Source organism: Nerophis lumbriciformis, linkage group LG21 (assembly GCF_033978685.3).
Source record: "Nerophis lumbriciformis linkage group LG21, RoL_Nlum_v2.1, whole genome shotgun sequence".
Classification (NCBI taxonomy): Eukaryota; Metazoa; Chordata; class Actinopteri; order Syngnathiformes; family Syngnathidae; genus Nerophis; species Nerophis lumbriciformis.
This window is the reverse complement of record NC_084568.2, coordinates 14,427,712-14,455,680: the sequence shown is the minus strand read 5'-3', so window position 1 is coordinate 14,455,680 and position 27,969 is coordinate 14,427,712. Positions and strand designations below refer to the sequence as shown.

At 39.3% G+C, this 27,969-nt stretch overlaps 1 protein-coding gene across 2 annotated transcripts in view; it reads right to left on the bottom strand.

The window, feature by feature from the left end:
• Nucleotides 1-27,893, bottom strand: part of LOC133621082 (regulation of nuclear pre-mRNA domain-containing protein 2-like) — a 59,631-nt gene extending 31,738 nt beyond the window's left edge. For both annotated transcript variants that reach the window (XM_061982916.2, XM_061982917.2), the window contains exon 1: nucleotides 27,660-27,893. In XM_061982916.2, coding sequence (XP_061838900.1) covers nucleotides 27,660-27,861 — 202 coding nt within the window. In that variant the 5' untranslated portion in view covers nucleotides 27,862-27,893. The remainder of the gene's footprint in view (nucleotides 1-27,659) is intronic.
• Between the last annotated feature and the right edge of the window lie 76 nt (nucleotides 27,894-27,969).

The following is a 27,969-nucleotide window of genomic DNA, read 5'->3' as shown; positions in this document are numbered from 1 at the left end:
CTCAGAGGAAAAGAGACGGACGCGTTTGAGGACTGCTGAACGTAGTAGGACGACAAAAGGCCCGCCAGAAATAATGAATAATAATAATAGATGATTTATTACATACTTTTCATTTAAATAAATCTTAAAGTGCAACAGTACAAACCAATATTTGAAACACTAAAAGTTTAGCCTCACCTCCCAGGGGCTGAACGAGGGGATGGGTCAAATGCAGAGGACAAATTTCAGCACACCTAATGTGTGTGTGACAATCATTGGTACTTTAACTTAACTTCACTTATTATAACTGATAAAATACTAGACTAAAGAACTATCAGCAAAGCATAAGAAACACAAAACATGCAAAGTAGTGGCTTTTCTAACAGTGTGTCAATGTATGAGTTAGGTTTAAAAAAAAATGTTTAAAACATTTCAGTGTGTGTAAAAGTATGTTTTGAGCACATTCAACAATACCACAATAATAATGGTAACTGTGATCATTTTAGTCACAATAACCGTCCGTGATATGAAATTCTAATGTTGTTACATCCCTACTGTATTGTAACACCGCAATGGAATGCACTCCCAACAGGTGTAAAAGAAAGTGCATCTCTATCCTCCTGCAAAACCGCACTAAAAGAGCACCTCTAGGCAGCTACAACCCTAGCCTAACCCCCTCCCCTTACCACATCCCACCTCCCCGGATTGTAAATAATCTAATGTATATCCTTGTTCTTATGCTTTCTGAGCTCACTATGTTCACCGCTCGCTGTACATATCCTACGAAGTGAGACCTACACTGTTACAATGTCCATTTCTCAGATGATAAAATTGTTGATGACTGAAATATGCTGATAGCAACCCAACCTACCCCCCCTCTCCCCTCCACATCCCAACCCGCGGATTGTAAATAATTCAATGTATATACTCTGATGATTAACTTGTGTGATGACTGTATTATGCTGATAGTATACATTTGATTAACGTGGACCCAAACTTAAAAAAGTTGAAAAACTTATTCGGGTGTTACCATTTAGTGGTCAATTGTACGGAATATGTACTGTGCAATCTACTAATAAAAGTTTCAATCAATCAATCAACAATACAGTATGTCTTCTACGGCGGCTAATCATCAGGACATCCACACAACAGTAAGTAGGCCACAGCTCTTTTTTTTTTTAAATTCAAAATTAATCATATTTTACTTAACAGTTTACGATTAAAGATGTTAGCGCAGGAGCAAGGCCGTTTCCTCTACCACTACATTTGTTGTACACCATGAGCAAGCTTGTCCACCAATTTAATAAGCTAAGATACCCACACAGTGCACTTTAATCGATATCCTTGGCACACTGTTCAGTTAATTGCACAACTTGACAACCCAAAAGAGCACATTTGTCATTTTTCAAGCTAACACAATGACAGGTATGTGAGATATACTGTATATACGTTCTACATTCATAACACAGGTTAATGTATTTAATTGGGACAGTGGCTAAGACGCCAATCGTGCACACTTAGTGTAGTTAGTTATACACAATATAAAATAAAACTACTTTGTTACTTCATATGATCATTTTAGTCATATATTATTCAACATTTGAAAAAATGCTTAATTTCAGCTTAAATAACACACAGCAAGGTTTGTGTGAAAAGTACTGGTCTTGTTCATAATTCAGTTTTTGAGATGCTCTGCAATAACCTTCATAAAAGTGGTTTCAAGACAACTTGAAATATGCATTATACTTTATATTTTAGTCAACGAAATTTACTGTAATTTTATTCGACTAATGTTGAAGAATTTAGTCGACCTTAATTAAATCGGTTTCAAGGACTAAAATATGACTAAATTAACATTGGATGTAGATCAAGGATGACAAACATGCGGCCCGCGGGCCTGAGTAGGTTCAGTCCGGCCCACGAGATGAGTTTGCTCAGTGTAAAATTGAGCTGCATTTTTAAATGAAAGAAACTGCTGTTCTAAATGTGTCCACTGGATGTCGCAATAGCAGTTCTGTTCGGCAAGCAAATAGTTTATAACGGGGCGAGCAAGTATACCAAGGAACATGTACACGGTAAAGCGGGGCTGCGACTCCTCCCCCTCGACCCAACATAAAACAAACAGAAGTAAAATAAACAATTGGTAACCCAACTTAAAATGCTGCATGAGACACTGCACATTGATATAGTTCTGTGAAAATTATAAAGTTAAAGTTAAAGTTCCAATGATTGTCAAACACACACACTAGGTGTGGCGAAATTATTCTCTGCATTTGACCCATCACCCTTGATCACTCCCTGGGAGGTGAGGGGAGCAGTGGGCAGCAGCGGTGGCCGCGCCCGGGAATCATTTTGGTGATTTAACCCCTAATTCCAACCCTTGATGCTGAGTGCCAAGCAGGGAGGTAATGGGTCCCATTTGTATAGTCTCTGGTATGACTCGGCTGGGGTTTGAACTCACAACCTACCGATCTCAGGGCGGACACTAACCACTAGGCCACTGAGTAGGTACATTATGGTCTTCTGTGCAAATTTAAAGAAAGTGAAAAGTGGGAATGACAAATGAGGTAGTTGTTACATAGAAGCGTTTTTATTTATGCTTTATTTTGTTCCATCCTAGATGGGCTGTGACTTTAAATTAAGTTGTTACATAGAAGCGTTTTTATTTATGCTTTATTTTGTTCCATCCTAGATGGGCTGTGACTTTAAATTAAATGGCTTTGTAGGTACACTGAGACTAAGTCCAAGTTCATTGTGTTCTTCATGGTGTTTTTGAATGTGCACCAATTTTTTTCTCAGAATTTTCAACTAACTTGAAGTGTTTTGTCAAGAGGAGTATTTGTGATATGTACATTTTCATTTTATATTTGAAAACAAAAAACAATCTGAAGTTGTCGCAGTTGTATTTTTAAGTTATTGTGCCATGAGGTTACCCGTTCGGCCCACGTGGGAATAGATTTTCCTCCATGCGGTTCCTGAGCTAAAATGAGTTTGACACCCCTGATGTAGATGGTAATTTTTAAAATTTTGCCTATGGTTCACAATCATTGTAAGAGACAAGAACAGAATTGTGTGTGTGTGTGTGTGTGTGTAATACACACACAAGTGTGGCCATAAGGAATAGGTGTGTTAATGGCGCCATAGATGGTATATATGGACGAGTTTCCTCACTGCAGGTGCTGCATTGCCCTTCTGTTTAGACTGAGCTATGAACGCGAAGTACAATTGCGGCTTGGTCTTCTAGCCGTCCAAAGCATTTCTACTCGTATGGATTCTTCATTTATCACTCAACGTAGGGCTGGGCGATATTGCCTTTTATTAATATCTCGATATTTGTAGGCCATGTCACGATACACGATATATATCTCGATATTTTGCCTTAGCCTTGAATTAACACGTGATGCATATAATCACAGCAGTATGATGATTCTATGTGTCTACATTAAAACATTGTTTTTCATACTGCATTAATATATGCTCATTTTAAACTTTCATGCAGAGAGGGAAATCACAACTAAGTCAATTTACAGAAACTGTATTTATCAAACGGTTATTAAGACAAACATTCATGTCATTTCAAAACAGAAAGTGCAAGATTGTCAGACATTTTAAAACAAGCTATTAGTGCACTTTTGTGCATGATGTCACTAAGATGACATTTTAAAACAACACTAAATTAAAGTGCACTTTTTGTACAGAACCCCACTACAATATTTTAAAACAAATAAGAGACAAGAAAGAGTGAGAAAATCCTGTAGTGTAATGCCCACAGCTAAAAGCAACTGCGTGAGAACGTATACTTGAATACTCACTAAATAATCATTTTCTACATGGCACAGAGACAAACCCGCGATATATCGAGTATATTCGATATATCGCATATATTCGTTATATCGCCCAGCCCTAACTCAACGTTTATGTCTTACAGTACAACTAAAACTATTCATACAAAAAAGATCAGTCAAAATAATACACAATGTTCATGTGGAGGGAGGTGTGGCCAGCGCTGCCTACAGGAGCGGAGGTCACTGCCTCCCTCCACAGTTCGATATGGAGAACATATAAACTATTTATTGTAATTATTGAATTTAAATGATTTTGGTGCACTTGCAAACAGCTCAAATTAAAACAAAGCAAACTATAACCTGCTACACAAGAAAGTACAACAATTCTTCTCAACAAAAGATAAACATTTTTCAAGTTAGCGCCTTGGAGCTGAGGTCGTGACCTCAAAAAGGTAGGATACAGCAGGCAGCAGGCAGGCAAAGAGTGTTTAATGCTCAAAAGACCAAAAAAACAGAGCGCACAAGGGATAGCACAGAAAAAGCACAGGGAAAAACTGTGCCTGAAAATGTAAGCTTTAAGGACAGCTTCGAACAAAATAATATACAACAATACAAAAAAACTGGTTTATTAGCCCTCCCGTGCTCATTAACACCAGGTGAGATAATCAATACAAACAACCCACAGGTGAGGAAGGAAGCACCTTCACAAGCAGAGTAAAGCTACTGCAACAGAATACAAACAAAACAGGAAGTAGAACCAAAATAAAAGAGCAAAACAGGAAGTAAAGCCAAAAACACAGGAAAAATACCCAAAAATAAACAAAAGAATGGCCTGACTTCTAGGTCGTAACAGAATTATAACCTTAGAGAAAAATAAATAACGCTGGAACTTATTTACAACTCTGCAGGATTACTCGTACTCGCTCCTATCTCTGTTTGTACTGTGTCTATCCTTCCGGGTCCGCTCTATCTATAAGGTGTCTGGGTAATGAAGTTACTATACCTTATAAAGGACCAACACAACCCAACCTTTCCGACTTCCGTAGGTGCTAAGAACGTGAAGACACAGCTTAGATACACTTTTTCATCATTTAAATAAACATTCGGTCACACACCGGCATACTTATTTCCTAGTTTATATTCATATACTTATTCGATCCTTATTAATCCATGTGAGGAGAATTAAAAACAGATGTTTTAATTTGCAATACTAAACTAGCAAAGAGGCACTATTTACATGGCTGAGAGGATGAGTGTGATAATCTCTCATCATCTTTCATTTACTGACAAAAATTAGTTACTCTGAACAGTTCACAAACGCTGCGAATATGTGGGATGAATGTGTAAAAACATAAATGTTTAAGATGAACAAACACTTTTTAAAGGCAATATAAACATGGAGAACATGTGTAACTTGTGGACAACAGAACAGACAGCAGACAAAAAGGTGGTGTTTCTTTCTGTATTTACAAATAATTGTCTATTATTAAGTACAGTACAGTAATTTTGAAGATGGGTATGTGCTTTTACTGCCATCTATTGCCTACTTTGAAGTCTGTGCGCTATAAAATTAGTGAAACATAGGGGTGTAACGATTCGTTTTAACAAAGATTCGATTCATAATTTGGGGTTGTTGATACAATTCAGGGACAGTATTAGTTTATTAAGAACGATACAATCCAAAATAATTCAGTGAGTTGAAATTAATTCAGTAACTTTTTTGCAAAAATAAAAAAAATCAACCCATGTGACTGTGAAATCAACTCTGAATACTGGACAATGCAGGTGAGGTTTTCTATATTCCTAATATTTCTAGTAAGGGGATTAGGTATAAATGAATTATAGACACAAACAAGCGAGTAAACAATTATTGGCCAATGCGTTCACATGTTATTGGGATAAAATGCAACCAACACTTTAGGTTAAATAACCACGAGGAAACCTTTTCTGCTGACATTTTCAATATTCCATCAATTTTCAATAGAAGTACACCAACCAACATTTAGTAGTAGATTTACATGCTACTTTTGCTGTTGTTTTTAAACATAAAATAATACAATAATAATATGAAAAACAAAGTGCAATCAACATTTCTTAAAATTGAATTAACAGAATTTAAGGGCAACCAAATCTTTTCAGGTTAAATGAGCAGTGGTTTGACCTGCTACTACTCGCATTTTAATAAACAGCTACAATGGCCGTGAAAATGCAAATCCATAACAAATACAAAACCAACAACCCAACAACTATAAGCCAAAACAAAACAACTATAAGCCAAAACACAAAAACTATAAGACCAAACACAACAATTTAAAGATGCAACAGAAGTGACAGCGGACAAGTTTCAGCAACGGAGCAAGTGACTGAGGCGGAATGTTGAAAACGGGGTATTGAACGAAGTTGGAAAAGTAAGTGAAGTGTGACCACTTTTTCAGTCATAAAAACCTTTTTCATTAATGCTACTCAGTGGCCTAGTAACCTACTCAGTGGCCTAGTGGTTAGAGTGTCCACCCTGAGATCGGTAGGTTGTGAGTTCAAACCCCGGCCGAGTCATACCAAAGACTATATAAATGGGACCCATTACCTCCCTGCTTGGCACTCAGCATCAAGGATTGGAATTGGGGGTTAAATCACCAAAAATGATTCCCGAGCGCGGCACCGCTGCTGCCCACTGCTCCCCTCACCTCCCAGGGGGTGAAGAAGAGGATGGGTCAAATGCAGAGGACAAATTTCACCACACCTAGTGTGTGTGTGACAATCATTGGCACTTTAACTTTAACTTTATTATACTATGTTCATTACACCGTTTTCTACTTTTTGCCTCAACCAATTGGTCTGTCGACAATATTTGCTCCGCTGTCACTTTTGTTGTGTCCGTCACGTCCTGTCTGGCGTAACGCTGGTGTTGTGGCATTTGTATTTGTTGTAGGTTTTGCAATCGTGCTGTAGCTGAAAGTTGTTGCTTTGTGGCTTTATGTTATTGTCTTGTGGCATTTGCATTTGCTTTGGTCTTACTTAGCCACCGTAGCTATCAGCCATTCTATGTCTTGATGACGGACAGGCAGACAGACAACGTTTAACACCCTTACCGTAAAAGGTGCTACACTTCATATATATATATATATATATATATATATATAAAATGTAATGTTTTATCATTCATAGTTAATATTACAAATCCCACGTTATTTATTTTCATGTAAATGATTTTATTCAGTGAATAGGCTGTAAAATTCCATTCAGTTTTTTGAGGTAGTCCGTCATATATTTATTAGGGATGTAACGGTACGTGTATTTGTATTGAACCGTTTTGGTACGGGGGTTCCGGTTTGGTTCGGAGGTGTACCAAACGAGTTTCCACATGGACATATTAAGTAGCGTAACGCACGTTGTGTAAACAATGCACACCGAGGCACGACACACGCCATGCTAGCAGCTAACGGGCTACGATAGACTGACCATACGTCCTCTTTTCACCGGACATGTCCTCTTTTGCGGAGCTGTCAGGGCGGAGTTTCTTAAAGTCCGGCATTTTGAGTTAGGGTTGAAGGGAATTTTCAATGTACGTTCAAGGTTAAGAAGGGGTTAAAAACAAAACAAATTATGCGCGCAGCAGCATTCGTGAGGGAGGGGCAGAGACGGAGAGAGCGAGAGAGTTATGATAAACGTGCATGCGTCGCCAGGCTCTGCTTTTTATCCATAGATTTATCAGATTACATTTTTTATTATCTATAGCAGGGGTGTCAAAAGTCTGCCCCGGAGGCCATTTGCGGCCCACAGCTAATGTTTTAAAAGGCCCACGGCACATTCTAAAAATACTATTAAAATAAACAAAAACATAACAAAAGTGAAATAAAAAAGCTTAAAGGTTAAACGTAATTTAGAAAAAGTTGCAATGTTGACTAATAAAACATAGCTGTTTTTTTTTCTTTCAAACTGTCATTGCTCAAAACATAATATTGAATCAAAATCAATGTTATTATGAATTATTGACCAATCCAAGGTTCCGATTACTTCACATCAAATATTCCACTAAAAAAGATATTTTTGGTGGAAGATTTTGCAAATTTGGTAAATAAATAACCCCAAAATTTATATTTTGTTGTTTTCTTACTGTACCGAAAAAATTAACCAAACCGTGACCTCTAAACCGAGGTACGTACCGAACCGAAATGTTTGTGTACTGTTACACCCCTAATATATATATATATATATACATACACAATTTAGTGTTGCCAATCAACCTATCCCCAGGTGCATGTCTTTGGCAGTGGGAGGAAGCCGGAGTACCCGGAGGGAACCCACGCAGTCACAATTCCTAAAATGCCGTATAAAAGGGTAAAAGCTCAACACACATTACAAACACTCACAATATGACTGATTGAATGCTAAAAATATTATGACGGACCACCTCAAAAAACTGAATAGAATTTTATAGCCTATTCGCCGAATAAAATAATTTACATGAAAATAAATAACGTGGGATTTGTAATATTAACTATAAACGATAAAACACTGAATATTAAGAACGCATGACCGTCACTCCTCTTTATTTCCCAGTGGACCGTCTCGAAATCGGTCATTTACAATAAAGCAAAAGGCACAAATATGCAACAAGCACGGTGAAAATGTAATAAAAAACACTAAAAGAACAAAAAACACCCACAGATCCATATAATAATCTATATATCTGATGTGACGGAGATGACCATATAAACCTAAATATCACTCAAAAGAGCAGATTCCAAACATTGGAACACCCTCTATAGTTCAAGACTAACGGTAATTTGAAAAATGCACTGCACATCATACTGGCGGCTGAAGTTTCAATGGTAAAGGTTTAAAAAATGTATTTGGAGATGTCCGGCAGCCCGTAATTTTTCCATGCCTGCACAAAAGCTTAATCTGTTTAGCACACAGCTTCTAAAACGTGTCACTCATCCTCCCTGTATTCAGGCTAAAAACTACCATATTTTCCAGACTATAGAGCGCACCAGTATATAAACTGCACCCACAAAATCTCATAAGAAATACATATATTTTTCCATATATAAGCTGCACAGGACTATAAGCCACAGATATATACGTTGTGAAATTTGTTATTTACACAGAAAGATATCGTAAATATTTATTTACATACCTAATTGTCTCCGGCAGTAGAACGGGTGATCAGACAAAACATAAGTCCTTGTCATGAACCCACTAGCTGCGGAAGCTGGCTCTCCAATCAGCTAAATAGACACAATAACTAAAATTGTATGTCAATCATAACTTAAATACACAAACAATTCCAAACGCTCTTACGGACAAATTGTGAGCACGTTTCCAAAACATGTTGACATTCTGCTTTAGGCTGTTGCTGTTTTTTTGGGGTTTTTTCAAAGAAAATCAGCAAAGAAATTAACCTCGCAGTCGAATTGTCTGATAGTAACAGTTTACCTGACATGTAATTGATTGTGGAGCGGCACCACAACACTTTAAAAAAACAAATTCAAGTAATAAATTGTATGAATGGATATATATAGCCTATTATTTACGCACAATTGACTAGTGATGCACGGAAAATTCGGCCATCAGAGAACTTTTATCAACAGTAGGCAAGATGCACACGATTGTCTGTTTCTGAATATATAATGATATATCCGAAATATACTCGCAGACAGCGATCCACAAAATGTGCAAAGTGCAAATATTAAGAGGGCAGACAGTGGAGCTCTTTCAAGGAGAGGAATTGCCCGGAGCGACTGTATCGGTAGTAGGGCTGGGCAATATATTGAGTTTGTAAGATATATTGATATATTTTTAGACAATATATGAATTAAGAAAATATTGTACTATCGATATAATTTATTTCAAGTTAAAATGACTAAACACCGCTTATTTGTTGTGTTCCTTGTTCTACCCCGCTTCCCACTCCCTCGCACTCCCTACTAAACCCCTCCCCTTCCTCCTTCCAAGACGTGCTTGCACCTATAAGAACATCCATGATTGGTTGGTTGTTTACTATGATGAGTCACGATTGGTTGAGAGTACGGCAAAACATTACGTTGTCATGGAACCAGGAAGGGAAATCACAACAGACATCCCAAATGACGACGAGAGAGTCGTAGAAGAGAAAAGGGAATTTTCAAGCGGGCTATTTATATACTAAACAAACTTAGTGGAAGATGGCAGAGGGATTCTCTTCTTTAGATTTTAAATCTTAGCAATGTAGACCACGTCCAGGAAACCCACAATGTGTCTACTTGGCCACATTTGGATAAATGTATGCGTCTGGATAAGACATTAATTTGAGTTGTTTACCATGTAAGCCCAAATAAAAACTGTTTTCCAGTTGCCAAGAAATGCTGCCAAAAATGTATGGCGAAGTGAGGAAGATCATAGCCGCACAATTAAGTCAAGTCACTTACTTGGCGCTGACCAGAACCGTACGTGTGTGACAGTCCATTACATCATCCACTGGGAATTAAAAAGTGCCTGCAAATGTATTTTTTTTATCTGAGTTTGATACATTTTGTATTATTTGCACAGCTATGTTATTTAATTTATGTAGAAATAATATTTTTCTATTTTATTTACATTATGTAATACTGTGCTACTTAAACAGTTTATTTTCTGTGCTTTTAATACCCATTTTGACTAACTGGGTTAATAAAAGTACCACTGACTGTTTACAGTAGAGTTGTCATTCATTTCAATATCAGTGAATCTCGCTCAAAATTTAATATCTTTATATGTATACTTTCACCGGAAAATATATCGAAATATATATCGAATATCGAGTTTAAGTAAAAATATATCGAGATATACCTTTTCGTCCATATCGCCCAGCCCTAGTCTGTAGTATGACCGAGGTGTAGCCGGCGAGGCCGCGTCGCCCATACCTTGACTCCGGCAGCTGGCAGGTTGGGCGGTGGCTCCTCCAACCACGGCAAGCGCCCGAGCCCCTTCGAACCCCAGCCCGACCGACCAAGCCCCTGGAGCCAATCCTTGTCCTAAAGTTACGGATCTACGCCTTGTTCTCACATGCCAGAGGCTGTTCACTTTGAAGACATGCTGCAAATATGGGTATGCGGCGGTGACGATTGAACTAAGACGGAAGGTAAGCTCAGCTTGCCCTAAAATATAAAAGGTAGTCAAAAATGTACTTTTGTGTTTATAATTTAATTGACTAAATACACGCTCGAATGCGTTCGACTTTTGTTCAGAATGAGCTGCTTTCACGACAGCTGACACAACATTCTTCTCATTCGTTTGGAGCATAGTGGGTTGTTTCGCTGCGGTGAAACTATGCTTGGATTTTCCCCGCCTATGGACGCCGAGCATCTCCGGAAGTGTGCGGGGCCTCAGCTGACATGAACCCGGGGCTTCGAGATGATGATTGGATAATCTTTCTGAGGCTGAACTCCTTTTTGATTGAGAGTAAAATGAGCGAATCCACGATCTTGAAATATTAACCACTGCCAGAGCATTTTTCGACTTTCGTTCCGTTGTTCTGTGTTTATATGGAGAATTTTACAATCCTTTAAGTGATGTTTTCTTTGTAAAATCTTGCATCTTTATATATTTTATCTGTAATTGGAGACTGTACTCATGTTTAGAGGGTAGCTGAAAATGAGATTCCCCTACTTGAGAAACCAGCAGCCGAAACTAGTATATGGCCTATATGGTACTATAAAATAGAGCAAAACGATATAAGAAAAAATATGTTAATACTAATTACTAATAACACACACTTGTTTTTAAATGTAATAACTTTTTTAGCCTCTTTTAAAGAAAATATATGTATCATCGATTATACACATTATATGATGATGTCATATTGACCCCACTCCTAGACATGCCCCCACTGCCACAAGTCCCGTATTTATCGGACTATATAAGCCGCACCCACTAAAGTTTAGAAGAAAACCATTTTTTCCCCCATATAATAGTCAACGTATACATATATACGTTGCGAAATGAGTTATTTACACAGAAAAATGCTGAATATGTTTATTTATATACCTTAATTGTTTCCAAACGGTGCAGTAAAACTGCAGTTCAAACAAAACAGAAGTCAGCGTCATGGACCAACTAGCTGTAGAAGCTAGCTCTCCAATCAACTAAACAAACTCAATAACTCCACGGTGATGTTTTGGTGAATTTACTGAAGAGTTTGTGAAACTGAAATAATACAAAAAGAATGCCATTGTAAGTTTAAAATACTAACACGGACACTCGTAATCGTGTTGGCATATTAACTAATGCTAATAACGCCAGCTTGATTACATTACAATAGCACACACAAATATGCATAAAAACACTCCTACAGATATCACAAATAGGGAGGTTTTAACAAGTATGGATAGTTTTAGCTATATTGTAAAACTTACAAACGTTGCTTGGAGTTATGAATAAAGAATCCATACGAGTAGATTGCTACGGACGAACACAAGACGGAACAACTTCTGGTTGAAAGCTCTAAACAGAAGGCCACTGCAGCACTATCCAAAAAGATGGCGCCATAGCACAAACAATAACACACAATTTCAGTCTTTGATTTTTTGGATACTATTTGCATTATGGTCGTCAGTGAAGAAAAATCCATAAATTAGCCGCACAGTTTTATAAGCCGCACAGTCAAAGAATTGGAAAAAAGTAGCAGTTTATAGTCTGGAATGTATAGTATATTGGAAAGCTGGGGGGAAACTATACAACTTATTATTTACGCACTATTGACTAGTGATGCGCCAAAAATAATACTTAACATTGAAACCTGTGTTACTTGCCCAGTGTTATTTTGTACAATAAACAGCAACAATTAAGACCTTGAGCAAAATTATATAACACAAGAATATATATATATATATATATATATATATATATATATATGTGTACACATATTACCAACAACAGGTATGTTTTTTACAAAAATGTTTTGCTTTTTTAAAGAAAATACTGTATATAAATCATCTGCAATGATGCAAATTATGTGACGATGTCATTTTGACCACGCCCCTAGCCACGCACCCACTGCCACAATTATATTAGCAATGTGGGAGAAACGCTGCATGTTTTGATTCAGTGATGTTGCTTGGTATCTACTTGCATCCCCGATGCATAATTATCTTTAAAGATGCAGTGTACTCCCTCTCCTTGCGTTGCAAGGACACGCTTCTTTTTCCCCCACAAAAACGATACATTGTGTTTAAAATCACAGTAACTAGCAGGGATGTAACAAATCATTAATAGAATTTGTCAGCAATAACAGACGATGATGTCATCGCGCAAACAAGCATATTAAGTCTGCACGATCACTGACTGCCGAGCAACAGGAAGGGAAAAAAACACAGCGAGTAAAAACTAAACATGCCAAAGACATGAATAACCTACTCAATTTGCAAAGTGGTATAGATGTTAAACATTACTCAAATCTGTCTGCCCGACTGTGGCCTCATCAAAACAAAAACGGCAGACACGGTGGCTGAGGAAGGTCACAACAAATGCAAATGCCACAAGACAATATCATTGATTACAACACAAAAACTTTCAGCTACAGCAGGATTGCAAAAGCCACAACAAATACAAACTCTGCAACACAACTTTAAGCCACAATGGACAAGATCAACAACGTTTACCTGCTTGTTTGTATCCATCGTTAATTTATACATAATTCCCTTGTAAGAAATAACAGGAATATAGGAAACTTCACCTGCATTGCCCAGTATCCACTATTTATTTTACGGTCACACTGCTTGATTTTTTTTTACTAAAAAGTTACTGAATTGATTTCAACTTACTGAATCGTTTCGGATCGGTCTAAAATAAAAAAATAAAATAAAATAAAAAATATGTGTATATATATATATATATATATATATATATATATATATATATATATATATATAAATATACGTTAGGTCAGGAAAAAACACACAGGCTATATCATGCCTACAAGCCTGTTTCACAGGGTTCCCTGCCCATCAGGGGATTTTAATAACAAAGGGAAACCTGTGAAACAGGCTTGTCGGGATGATATAGCCTCTGTTTTTTTTCCTGCCCTAACGTATATAATGCTCTACCCCGGTATTAAGCACTGTATAACGGATAGACCACAGAAACGTTGACTATATATATACATATACATACATACATACATGCAAAGTGAATACATTTACATAAAAAAAAATTCTTTGGTATTATTTTTTTAATGAATTAAGTAACGTTTATGACAACCTTTTTCCAAAACACAATATAGAATGTGAGTTATAACAGGATGATGCATACATTTATCATTTGTTTTCAAAACGGTTACAAAAAAGTGGGACCCCAAAAATTTACCATGGGACCCCATTTTGAAAATTCGTAGCACCAACACTGTATGTGTGTGCATGCATACATACATACATACATACATACATATATACACACACACACACACACACATATATATACATTTCCTTATATACATACATACATACATACATATATATATATATATATATATATATATATATATGTATGTATATATATATACACATATATACAGTATATATACATATACATATATACACATATATATGCATACATATATACACATATATATACACACACATATATATATATATACACACATTATATATATATATATATATATAACTGTAAAATAAAAATTAGCTGCATAGTAACAAATCAAATAGTGTATGTCCTTCGTTATTTGGTAGGTTACTGCGGACGTTATCTCCTTCTGTTGACTTTTAAGTGCATTTTGTTGGAGACGTTGACATGCGGCGTTTCAAGCACTCTTCATTCTCTAGCGGGTGACTTTTCAAGTCATGCTACAAATTAGTAGTGCTGCTACATTTTGTAGCAACGCTTTTACCGCATACTTGACATATTACAGTTGTCTGTTCAACATCTTCCCGCTTGAAGCCAAACCACCGCCAGACGATAGACCCCGTACAGTTTTTCTTGGTAATTAGTTCTTCCTCCATTTGTTACCAGATTCGCACCTTCTTTCTCTCGTATTACCACTCACACCTCTCCGCTTGCACCACAGCTAATGTTACCCATTCCGCTACCTCTCTGCTCCGTGAGGGCGTATGACGTTGCACGCGCGACAGTATGTGACGTATGTAACAAGGTGCGCTTGTTTTATGTCTCTGTGAGAAGGAGAGACAAGAAAGAGTGAGAAACGCCTACAGTGTAATGCCCGGAGCTAAAAGCAACTGTGTGACAACGTATACTCGAATACTCACGATATAGTCATTTTCTATATCGCACAGAGACAAACCCGCGATATATCGAGTATATTCGATATAGAGTATATTCGATATATTGCCCAGCCCTAGTTTAAATGCATAAAGCATGTTTATTTAAAAAACAAACACTGTGGTTTTCAGATCATAGGGTACACCAGATTATGAGGAATATTCGGGTCTATTCTCATACAAAAGGCGCATCGGATTATAAGGCACATTTAAAGGGGTCATATGATTTGATTTTTTTTTACATTTAAAAGACTTCCTTGTGGTCTACATAACATGTAATGGTGGTTCTTTGGTCAAAATGTTACATAGATTATGTTTTATAGACCATCTTAGAGTTGCTTTCTGACCGTCTCTTCAGAATGAATCATTTTGTGGGTTGGTCTTATTTATGTGCCTTCACTTCGACAGCGTCTTCTCCCCATCATCTTTGTTGTACCAGTTTTTAGCGCTTCCGTAGCTAGCCTACTGACAGATATAAGTTAGAACTGTTCGCTACTTTGTATTAGAAATGGCAACAGCAGAGAACGAATGCCCCACAACAAGATGATAGAGAAAAAGAAGGAGCTTATTGACTAAGGCACGGACTACTATGGCGTACACGTGTACATTTTTGGGACTTGATCCCAAAAACATAACAGCAGGTACTAATAGGTAAGAAAAGTTGGTTTTCCATAATATTGCAAAATAAAATGCCAGATAATGTCTACTAATAGGTGCCATTTTGGGGTGCGAATACACACCCCATAATAATACCCGTATATTGAAGCACAGCACGTCTGACTACGGTAGCCGTAATGATCTGACAATCCATCAAAAGGTGCGGCTTCTTATAGTCTCAATGAAACATCAACATTTTTATGTTGCTTGCTAGCATCATTTATTGAACAGGCGTCAACCTGCAGTCCAACTCTTGTGTGACTGCCATCAAATAAGATGTCTTCGAGGTCTGTAAGCATAACCAGAATTAATACGTACATTAGGCGCACTGGGTTATAAGGCCCACTGTCGATTCTTGAGAAAATTAAATGATTTTAAGTGCGCCTTATCGTCCAAAAAGAGGTAGATTAAAAACAAACAAAAAAAATGCAGACAGTTCCTTGGCACATTAGCATCTCTTATACAAAACCCAAAACCAGTGAAGTTGGCACGTTGTGTAAATTGTAAATAAAAACAAAATACTATTTTTTGCAAATCTTTTCAACCTATATTCAATTGAATAGACTGCAAAGACAAGATACTTAACGTTCGAACTGGCAAACTATGTTATTTTTTTGCAAATATTAGCTCCTTTGGAATTTGATGCCTGCAACATGTTTAAAAAAGGCTGGCACAAGTGGCAAAAAGACTGAGAAAGTTGAAGAATGCTCATCAAACACTTATTTGGAACATCGCACGGTGAACAGGCTAATTGGGAACAGGTGGGCGCCATGATTGGGTATAAAAACAGCTTCATGAAATGCTCAATCATTCACAAACAAGGATGGGGCGAGGGTCACCACTTTGTGAACAAATATGTGAGCAAATTGTTGAACAGTTTAAGAAGAACATTTCTCAACGAGCTATTGCAAGGAATTTAGGGATTTCACCATTTACGGTCTGTAATATCATTAAAGGGTTCAGAGAATCTGAAGAAATCACTGCACATAAGCGGTAAGGCCGAAAACCAACATTGAATGCCTGTGACCTTCGATCCCTCAGGCGGTACTGCATCAAAAACCGACATCAGTGTGTAAGGAATATCACCACATGGGCTCAGGAACACTTCAGAAAACCACGGTCAGTAACTACAGTTGGTGGCTACATCTGTAAGTGCAAGTTAAAACTCTACTATGCAAAGCCAAAGCCATTTATCAACAACACCCAAAAATGCCGCCGGCTTCGCTGGGCCCAAGCTCATCTAAGCTGGACTGATGCAAAGTGGAAAAGTGTTCTGTGGTCTGACGAGTCCACATTTCAAATTGTTTTTGGAAACTGTGGACGATGGTTCTTACCAAAGAGGAAAAGAACCATCCGGATTGTTATAGGCGCAAAGTTGAAAAGCCAGCATCTGTGATGGTATGGGGGTGTATTAGTGCCCAAGGCATGGGTAACTTACACATCTGTGAAGGCACCATTAATGCTGAAAGGTACATACACGTTTTGGAGCAACATATGTTGCCATCCAAGCAACGTCTCTTTCACGAATGCCCTTGCTTATTTCAGCAAGACAATGTTACAACAGCGTAGATTTGTAGTAAAAGAGTGCGGGTACTAGACTGGCCTGCCTGTAGTCCAGACCTGTCTCCTATTGAAAATATGTGGCGCATTATGAAGCCTAAAATACCACAACGTACATCAAAAGCAAGAATGGGAAAGAATTCCACTTGAAAAGCTTCAAAAATTGGTCTCCTCAGTTCCCAAACGTTTACTGAGAAAGGCCATGTAACACTGTGGTAAAAATGCAAGCCAAACCACCGCCAGACGATGGACCCTGTGTTGTTTTTCTTGGGAATTCATTCTTCTTCCGCTTGTTACTAGATTTGCATCTTTCTCTCTCTCGTATTACCACTCGCACCACTCCGCTAGCACCACCTGCTACAGCTAACTTTACCCATGCTGCTACCTCTCTGCTCCGCGAGGGCGTATGACGTTGCACGCTTCTTACATACGTCACACCTAACCCTAACCCTAACCCCTAACCCTAACCCTAACCCTAAACAAGGTGCGCTTGTTTTATGTCTCTGTGAGAAGGAGAGACAAGAAAGAGTGAGAAAATCCTGTAGTGTAATGCCCGCAGCTAAAAGCAACTGCGTGAGAACGTATACTCGAATACTCACGATATAGTCATTTTCTATATCGTACAGAGACAAACCCGCGACATATCGGGTATATTCGATATATCGCCCAGCCCTACTTTGGAGCCTCTACCTCGAAAGAAAATGTTTGCCTTGGTGCCCGAAAATATGAACGCTCTAAGGCAACACTTGCCTTGACCTTGAAAAGTTTAAATTCGAGGCCCAAAACGCTATCCATTTACTTAAAGACAAACATTTGTCTTTTTGTTAATTAATAGTATCAACTTGTCAGTTTTTTCTCATTACATTATGCCTTTATCTCTATTTGTATATTTTGATTAATAGGCTCCAGCACCCCCGAGAGGGACAAGCGGTAAAAAATGGATGGAGGTATCTTTTAAGTTATGTATATGTACTAAATGTATGTGCACGTAGATGCTTTATCGGGACAGATCCATTAAGAGTTTGAGCAGAAATATGTCGTATAGGAATTAACTATACACCATAAAACATTAACAAAATGTTATGTCACATGAATGGTTTTCAAATTCATAACTTTGTGACATGAACAAATCCACAAGTAATGTAAAAAAACATGGTGTTTACTTTTTGATCTCAATATAAAACACAAAGCAATTTATCTAATGAAGATTAAGTCTAATAAACAAGCTTTGTTCTTTTTTAACAACACCATGTGTTTCAGCACAACAGTTTAGCCAACAAAAATAAACAGGAGTGATACCTCTCACATACCTCTTTTTTATATTGCAATTTTACTTTTTATCCGAACCCTTTCACCGTATATCTTGTTTAGCTTATGCATTGTTTATGTCCTTTGTTTAGTTTTTTTTGTTTTTTGCTCTATGCTTTTTAATCTGTGAAGCACTTTGGTCCAATTTAAAAATTGTTGTAAACGTGCTATATAAATAAAGTTGCCTTGGCATCGAATACACAATCTTCACAGCCTGTGTTCAACTCGGAGATGACAAAACATTTTAGCTCGTATTGATTTTATCGGAATACTGAAAATGTTAACAGCTGAATAAAGGACGAGTGAGCATCTCAGTAAACAAACATGAAGACTGTATAAACAAGTTGTGGCAGCGTTCACGACATATTGAGTGTTGCATGTTTCCTCACGTCATTAACTCTCAGTCACAGCAGGACGCGGAGTTAAGAAAATGAAAACAACATCAATATGTTTCTCTTCCACAGTATATACTTTTAGTGCGGGACAAATGCGTCTGTCTCCAATATTGTCCACACCTGTAGTCATCTACAAAACCCAAAACCAGTGAAGTTGGCACGTTGTGTAATTCGTAAATAAAAACAGAATACAATGATTTGCAAATCCTTTTCAACTTTTATTCAATTGAATAGACTACAAAGACAAGATATTAGAACATTTCCAATACAAAATAGCTCCCCGAAGTTTTGTATCCCTGAAATAATTTGTATCCCTTAACGTCAACTGTAAACAGGTTTTTAAAAAGGAAACTAATATTTTATCTGAGTCTGTAAGTTCATTTGCTTGTTGATGATTTTTGTTTAGTTTTTTATTGTGTAGTTATATTTATATGGTAATTAATATTCTGAGACTGTAAATTGTTTGCTTGTTGGTGATTTTTATTTGTTTCTGAATTGTGTAGTTATAATTATATGCTTTTACTTGTAATTGTATTGAGTTTGTGGACCCCAGGAAGACTAGTGGGTTGTTGTGGCAACCAGCTAATGGGGATCCTTAATAAAAATGTAAATCAAACTGTGATTGATTGAATCTAAATTAACAAGTGTTGATACTGACACTGTCAGCAGGCTGATCAACGAGCAATATTACACTTTATTACAAAATGGAACAAGTTATTAAGACAAAATAAAGTACCAAACAATGTAGAGATCATCAAAAGCAATATATACCGTATTTTTCGGACTATAAGTCGCAGTTTTTTTCATAGTTTGGCCGGGCTCCAGTGCGACTTATATATGTTGTTTTCCTTTTTTATTATGCATTTTCGGCAGGTGCGACTTATACTCCGGTGCGACTTATACTCTGAAAAATACGGTAGGTAAAAACAGTTTACTATATAAACATCTTTATCAAGGAATGATCATAACAATTAAGGCCACATGATTTGTCGAAATTGAATTGAGGTTTTAATTACTGCGGTAAAAACGGAATGAGGCGAAGTTGTTTTTTTCCCCACCGTCACCGGCATTTGAGTGACAGACATGTTAGCCAATCAGAATTGTTGAGCCTCACGTTTCTTCATCTCTTGTTTCAACGAGAAGAAATACGTCTAACTTTGTGCATCGCTCTCAGCACCGGAGCACGTTTGTTTAACAGTGGAATGAATTGAACCGAGTGACACTTCTTTTCACTCATCGACAATCTTTGTCTCGATGGAGACTAGAGCCAGGCGCCAGCTTTCACAAACACAGACAGAGAGCTTCGAAAATCGCCAGTAAGCAGTCAGACATCATTTTTTTTCAACTAGTAAAAAAAATGCACTTTAAAATGTTCAATATCTATTTGTTAAATTTTTGCTTACAGAAATTAGTAAATTAAATTTTTTGTTTGTTTATTTATTTAGGATAAAGTTATTTACCTTCCCAAAACAGTACAATGATAAACAATTCCATAGTAATGACGAATAAAAGTTAGTATCCTTTTACCGTATTTTCCGCACTATAAGGCGCACCTAAAAACCACAATTTTTCTCAAAAGCTGACAGTGCGCCTTATAACCCGGTGCGCTTTATTACGATTCATTTTCATAAAGTTTCGATCTCGCAACTTCGGTAAACAGCCGCCATCTTTTTTCCCGGTAGAACAGGAAGCGCTTCTTCTTCTACGCAAGCAACCGCCAAGGAAAGCACCCGCCCCCATAGAACAGGAAGCGCTTCTTCTTCTACTGTAAGCAACCACCCGCCCCCGGAAGAAGAAGAAAAAACGCGCGGATATCACCGTACGTTTCATTTCCTGTTTACATCTGTAAAGACCACAAAATGGCTCCTACTAAGCGATCCGGTTCATAAAAAGACGCAATCTCTCCATCCGCACACGGATTACTACCGTATTTCACAGCAACTGATATTCCTGTGAACCGCACTGTGGAACGGGAGCACGTACGGTGAATATTCGCACCACAGGGAATGAGAAGTCATCCTTCACTGTGGTTCTAGCTTGCCATGCTAACTTCCACCCATGGTGATATTCAAAAGGAAGACCTTGCCAAAAGAGACCTTTCCAGCCGGCGTCATCATAAAAGCTAACTCGAAGGGATGGATGGATGAAGAAAAGATGAGCGAGTGGTTAAGGGAAGTTTACGCGAAGAGGCCGGGTGGCTTTTTTCACACAGCTCCGAAGGCGAACACACCTTCACTAAGACGGGCAGACAGCGCCGGACGACATACGCCAACATTTGCCAGTGGATCGTAAATGCCTGGGCAGATATTTCGGTCACAACTGTGGTCCGAGCTTTCCGGAAGGCAGGATTCACAGAACTGCTGGACAACAGTGACACTGACTCCGGTGACTTCGACGAGACGGAACCGGCCATTTTGGATCCCGTATTCGCCCAACTTTTCAATTCGGACACCGAAGACGAAGAATTCGAAGGATTTACGAATGAAGAATAACTTCAGAAGGTGAGCGCTATGTTTATTTTGTGTGTTGTGACATTAACGTTCGAGCAACATTATGTTGCTATTGTTCTACACCATTTTGAATTTTACTATGTTTGTGATTGCACATTTGCGTACATTTTGGGACAGAGTTGTTAGAACGCTGGTTTTCAATATATTATTAAAGTTTGACTGAACTATCTGACTGTTTTTTTGACATTCCCTTTAGCGCAGCGTAGGCGCGGCTTATAATCCGGGGCGGCTTATTGGTGGACAAAGTTATGAAATATGTAATTCATTGAAGGTGCGGCTAATAATCCGGTGCGCCTTATAGTGCGGAAAATACGGTAGATGGTTACTTATAACTGCTGTTCTAAATGTGTCCACTGGATGTCACAATAGCAACTATTTGTATGACTGCATGGGGACACATTTTTGGGCGCACACAAATATGCTGAAATAATATGTATCCCCTTCTAACTTTGTGTGTGATTAATTAAATTACTCACAATTGACAAGTTTTGCTTCTAAATATGATTCTACATATGTACAGAATAAACCGCAAACATTACATTAATAACATCCTGTAATATGTAATTTATATTATTTATTTCTTTTTCTGACTAAAAATTGGCAATGGGAGTATTTTAAAACAAGCAATTCCACTTATTATTATGATGAATGTTATCACATAATTTATTCAGAAATTATAGATAATGACAAATGAAGAGAAAATACTATTAACAACATGTACGTGGAAAAAAACATGATGATTTGTATGTTTTCCAAATTAGCTGGGTCTATTTTTGACCCCCAAAAAAACAACAATCTGAAGTTGACTTTGTTTATAAGTTATTATGCCATGATTTTACCAGTCTGGCCCATTTGGGGATACATTTTCCTTCATGTGGCCCCTGAGCTAAATTAGGTTTGAAACCCCTGGTCTAACCTGCAGTGATGTACTGTAGCTGAGCTATGTAGCTTAACTATACTGTAATATGTAATTTATATTATTTATTTATTTTTCTGACTAAAAATTGGCAATGGGAGTATTTTAAAACAAGCAATTCCACTTATTATTATGATGAACGTTATCACATAATTTATTCAGAAATGATAAATAATGACAAATGAAGAGAGAATACTATTAACAACATGTAAGTGGGGAAAAAACATTATGATTTGTACGATTCCAAATTAGCTGGGTCTATTTTTGACCCCAAAAAAAACAACAATCTGAAGTTGACTTTGTTTATAAGTTATTATGCCATGATTTTACCAGTCTGGCCCATTTGGGGATACATTTTCCTTCATGTGGCCCCTGAGCTAAATTAGGTTTGAAACCCCTGGTCTAACCTGCAGTGATGTACTGTAGCTGAGCTATGTAGCTTAACTACGTTTTCCAGTACCTTTGGGGTAGCTGAGCTACTTTTTTAACAAGTAGCTTTCCCTGTAGCTTAGCTACTTTTAGGTAGCTTACATCAAGCCAATTGTGATGAATCACAATTGGCTAAGGTTAGGGCAAAATATTACAGACTGGCCAATCAGAGGTAAGATAAGGCGGGTCATCGAAACTAGTAAGCAAAATCATAACAGACAGGCACTCACGTCACATGATAACGACTCAAAAAAAAAAAACATACTTGAAAATGGCGGCGGAATTCTCTCCCGCAGATTTGATTTTTCCATTAGTAATGAAGACGACATGCAAGAAACCCACAATAATGTGTGTTCTTAGCCATATTTAGACAAATGTATGCCTTTAGAGAAAACAATGCCCAAAAACTTAAGTTTTTAGTTGTTTACTCTGTCTTTACTCATCCAAGATGTGGAACACAAATTTAGGAACACACATTAGGATGAGTAGAGTTCTTGAAAAGTTGTACTTCACATAACCATTATCAACTGTTCCCAAACAACCCAAAAGTCATTGTTCTTTTTGTCGAGATATAGATGTTTTTTTTACCGTAGGCAGACAAAAATTAATAACATTATAGGGGTGGGCCAAAGAAAAGGCAAACTAAATAAATACATACAGTGGGATGCGGGGGACCCCTAGAGGTAATTGTACGGTGTCCCCAGCTAAATGACAGATAGTTAATAGTAATGGACTCAATAAGGGTCCATTAGTTTTTGGACAATTTTCCGGGGATAGCTTCTCTTGTAGCTTAGCTACATTTAATTGAGAGTAACTTGTAGCTTAGTTTACTACATTTTTCAAGGGGCTTGCCCATCACTGCTAACCTGTAACCGGTTTCAAAAAACAGGCATATCATAATTAGTTTGAATCGTGTTGAATCGCGAATAGAACCCGAATCGAATCAGAGACAGAGACAGAGAGAGAGAATCTTCAGATGCCTTCTTTGTACCAACTTAACATTCCACAACTCAGCATTTTGGTAATAATGACGAATCAATGAATGGAGCAGCGTCCACGTCCGTTTCCACTGATGCAAACTTAGTGGCGGTCGATGGTACGGGTGGCGGTCGATGGTACGGGTGGCGGTCGATGGTACGGGTGGCGGTCGATGGGCGAGTGGCGGTCGATGGATGAGTGGCGGTCGATTTACGAGTGGCGGTCGATGTACGAGTGGCGGTCGATGTACGAGTGGCGGTCGATGTACGAGTGGCGGTCATTATTACTTTGATAATAATGACGAATCAATGAATGGCGCAGCGTACACGTCCGTTTCCACTGATGCAAACTTAGTGGCGGTCGATGTACGAGTGGGGGTCGATGTACGAGTGGCGGTCGATGTACGAGTGGCAGTCGATGTACGAGTGGCAGTCGATGTACGAGTGGCAGTCGATGTACGAGTGGCAGTCGATGTACGAGTGGCAGTCGATGTACGAGTGGCGGTCGAATTTAGGAGTGGCAGTCATTATTACTTTGATAATAATGACGAATCAATGAATGGAGCAGCGTCCACATCCGTTTCCAGTGATGCAAACTTAGTGGCAGTAGATGTACGAGTGGCAGTAGATTTACAAGTGGCGGTCGATGTACGAGTGGCGGTCGATGTACGAGTGGCGGTCGATGTACGAGTGGCGGTCGAATTTAGGAGTGGAAGTCATTATTACTTTGATAATAATGACGAATCAATGAATGGAGCAGCGTCCACGTCCGTTTCCACTGATGCAAACTTAGCGGCGGTCGATGTACGAGTGGCAGTCGATGTACGAGTGGCAGTCATTATTACTTTGATAACAATGACGAATCAATGAATGGAGCAGCGTCCACATCAGTTTCCACTGATGCAAACTTAGTGGCAGTAGATGTACGAGTGGCAGTAGTAGTGATGGGATCGGCAGTTCTTTTGACTGTACTGAATCACCAGAATCAGTTCCTTAAATTGAGTCGTTCAATAAATTCGTTCACCGAATCCCCCCCCCCCCAAAAAAAAATAGGAGGGGGGGGGGGGGGGGGGGGGGGGGCGTAGTACAGTACAGTGCAGACATTCGCGGGAGAAGCAGCAAATAGGGTGAACGCGAGTCCCTACACAGCTCTGTGCATGCAGTACACCAGGCAGTGAGTGACTGACACAGCGCCACAGTCAGCACAGTTCAGTACGTGAACCTGAATCACTTCTGCAGCAGCAGTTCTGTGTGCAGGTCGGCGAATCATGAGTCAGTCAGTAACAGCTTCCCCAGCGGCAGATCTCGGTGTGTGTCAGTTCGCGAACGACACAAGCCCTCAGCACCCAATGAACGACGTGCACAGTGACTGAACGAGAGCCTCAATGTGACGTCCTCCTCCGCGACACAGTCAGTTCTCTGTGTCAGTAGGTTCGCGAGTCCTGATTCTGTCGTTCACTGAGTGATACATGTCGTTAATCCGCGGTGAACGAATCGTTCGCTCAGCCCCGAATTTAGGGGTGGCGGTCGAATTTAGGGGTGGCGGTCGAATTTAGGAGTGGCGGTCGAATTTAGGAGTGGCGGTCGAATTTAGGAGTGGAAGTCATTATTACTTTGATAATAATGATGAATCAATGAATGGAGCAGCGTCCACATCCGTTTCCACTGATGCAAACTTAGTGGCAGTAGATGTACGAGTGGCAGTAGATGTACGAGTGGCAGTAGATTTAGGAGTGGCGGTCGATGTACGAGTGGCGGTCGATGTACGAGTGGCGGTCGAATTTAGGAGTGGCGGTCGAATTTAGGAGTGGAAGTCATTATTACTTTGATAATAATGACGAATCAATGAATGGAGCAGCGTCCACATCCGTTTCCACTGATGCAAACTTAGTGGCAGTAGATGTACGAGTGGCAGTAGATTTAGGAGTGGCGGTCGATGTACGAGTGGCGGTCGATGTACGAGTGGCGGTCGATGTACGAGTGGCGGTCGGATTTAGGAGTGGCGGTCGAATTTAGGAGTGGAAGTCATTATTACTTTGATAATAATGACGAATCAATGAATGGAGCAGCGTCCACGTCCGTTTCCACTGATGCAAACTTAGTGGCGGTCGGTGTTCGAGTGGCGGTCGATGTACGAGTGGCGGTCGATGTACGAGTGGCGGTCGATGTACGAGTGGCGGTCGATGTACGAGTGGCGGTCGGATTTAGGAGTGGCGGTCGAATTTAGGAGTGGAAGTCATTATTACTTTGATAATAATGATGAATCAATGAATGGAGCAGCGTCCACATCCGTTTCCACTGATGCAAACTTAGTGGCAGTAGATGTACGAGTGGCAGTAGATTTAGGAGTGGCGGTCGATGTACGAGTGGCGGTCGATGTACGAGTGGCGGTCGATGTACGAGTGGCGGTCGATGTACGAGTGGCGGTCGATGTACGAGTGGCGGTCGGATTTAGGAGTGGCGGTCGAATTTAGGAGTGGAAGTCATTATTACTTTGATAATAATGACGAATCAATGAATGGAGCAGCGTCCACGTCCGTTTCCACTGATGCAAACTTAGTGGCGGTCGGTGTTCGAGTGGCGGTCGATGTACGAGTGGCGGTCGATGTACGAGTGGCGGTCGATGTACGAGTGGCGGTCGAATTTAGGAGTGGCGGTCGAATTTAGGAGTGGAAGTCATTATTACTTTGATAATAATGACGAATCAATGAATGGAGCAGCGTCCACGTCCGTTTCCACTGATGCAAACTTAGTGGCGGTCGGTGTTCGAGTGGCGGTCGATGTACGAGTGGCGGTCGATGTACGAGTGGCGGTCGATGTACGAGTGGCGGTCGAATTTAGGAGTGGCGGTCGAATTTAGGAGTGGAAGTCATTATTACTTTGATAATAATGACGAATCAATGAATGGAGCAGCGTCCACGTCCGTTTCCACTGATGCAAACTTAGTGGCGGTCGGTGTTCGAGTGGCGGTCGATGTACGAGTGGCGGTCATTATTATTTTGATAATAATGACGAAACAATGAATGGAGCGGCGTCCACGTCCGTTTCCACTGATGCAAACTTAGTGGCAGTAGATGTGCGAGTGGCAGTCATTATTACTTTGATAATAATGATGAATCAATGAATGGAACAGCGTCCACGTCCGTTTCCACTGATGCAAACTTAGTGGCAGTAGATGTATGAGTGGCAGTAGATTTACGAGTGGAAGTAGATGTGCGAGTGGCAGTCATTATTACTTAGATAATAATGATGAATCAATGAATGGAGCAGCGTCCACGTCCGTTTCCACTGATGCAAACTTAGTGGCAGTAGATTTACGAGTGGCAGTCGATTTACGAGTGGAAGTCGATGTGCGAGTGGCAGTCGATGTACGAGTGGAAGTCGATGTGCGAGTGGCAGTCGATGTACGAGTGAGGAAAAAGCATGCATCTTCCATCAAGTGAACGTGAAAATGGGAACCATTAGAACACAGTCAGGTGCAATCCTATTCCTAACGTTACAACAACAAGATGCACGCATGACGACTGTCAAGCCAAGCCGAGCTTCAGTGCAACACGCCGCGCACAAAACAAGGCAAATACTGAACGTTGAGTTTCAATGTCAACAATGAGGTTTTTGAGCAGGTTGTCTGACAGCAAAACGACTTTTTGAAAGAATTGAGTGAGCAGGAGGCCTGACTCTCTCAACACTAACAAGTCAACTAGCAGCAAACATTAGCTTTAGCTGCAATTAGCGGCTAATTTTGTTGATTTTACTTCATAGTTGATTCCTAAAAAAATGTCACATTGATTCATTGGTGATTATAACAAATGCTGTGTCGTGTTCTAAGCCTACAATATCCCTAATATGATAGGACGCATTGGAGTTAGCTTAGCTTTAGCAGGTACTCACATTTCTTCAGCCACTTCATCCAGTAACGCACGACGAGGCCACTCTGCTTCTTGTTCTCAATGCACCATACGGAGAGGCTCTGAATGGACTCCATGGTGTTGGATATTCCTTGGAAGCGGCGGTCCAACGTGGACTCGAAGGCAGCGTTGGAGCTGCGGGCTCCGTGGCCGCTCGCCGCCGCAGCTCCAGCATCGGCCGCCATCTTTGCTGCGAGCTAGCTGGAAGTAGCACGCTATGGAGCTAATGCTAAGGTTACCCCTTAGTCAAGAGATAGCCACGCCCCCTTCCGCCCCCCCTCTGCTTATTTATG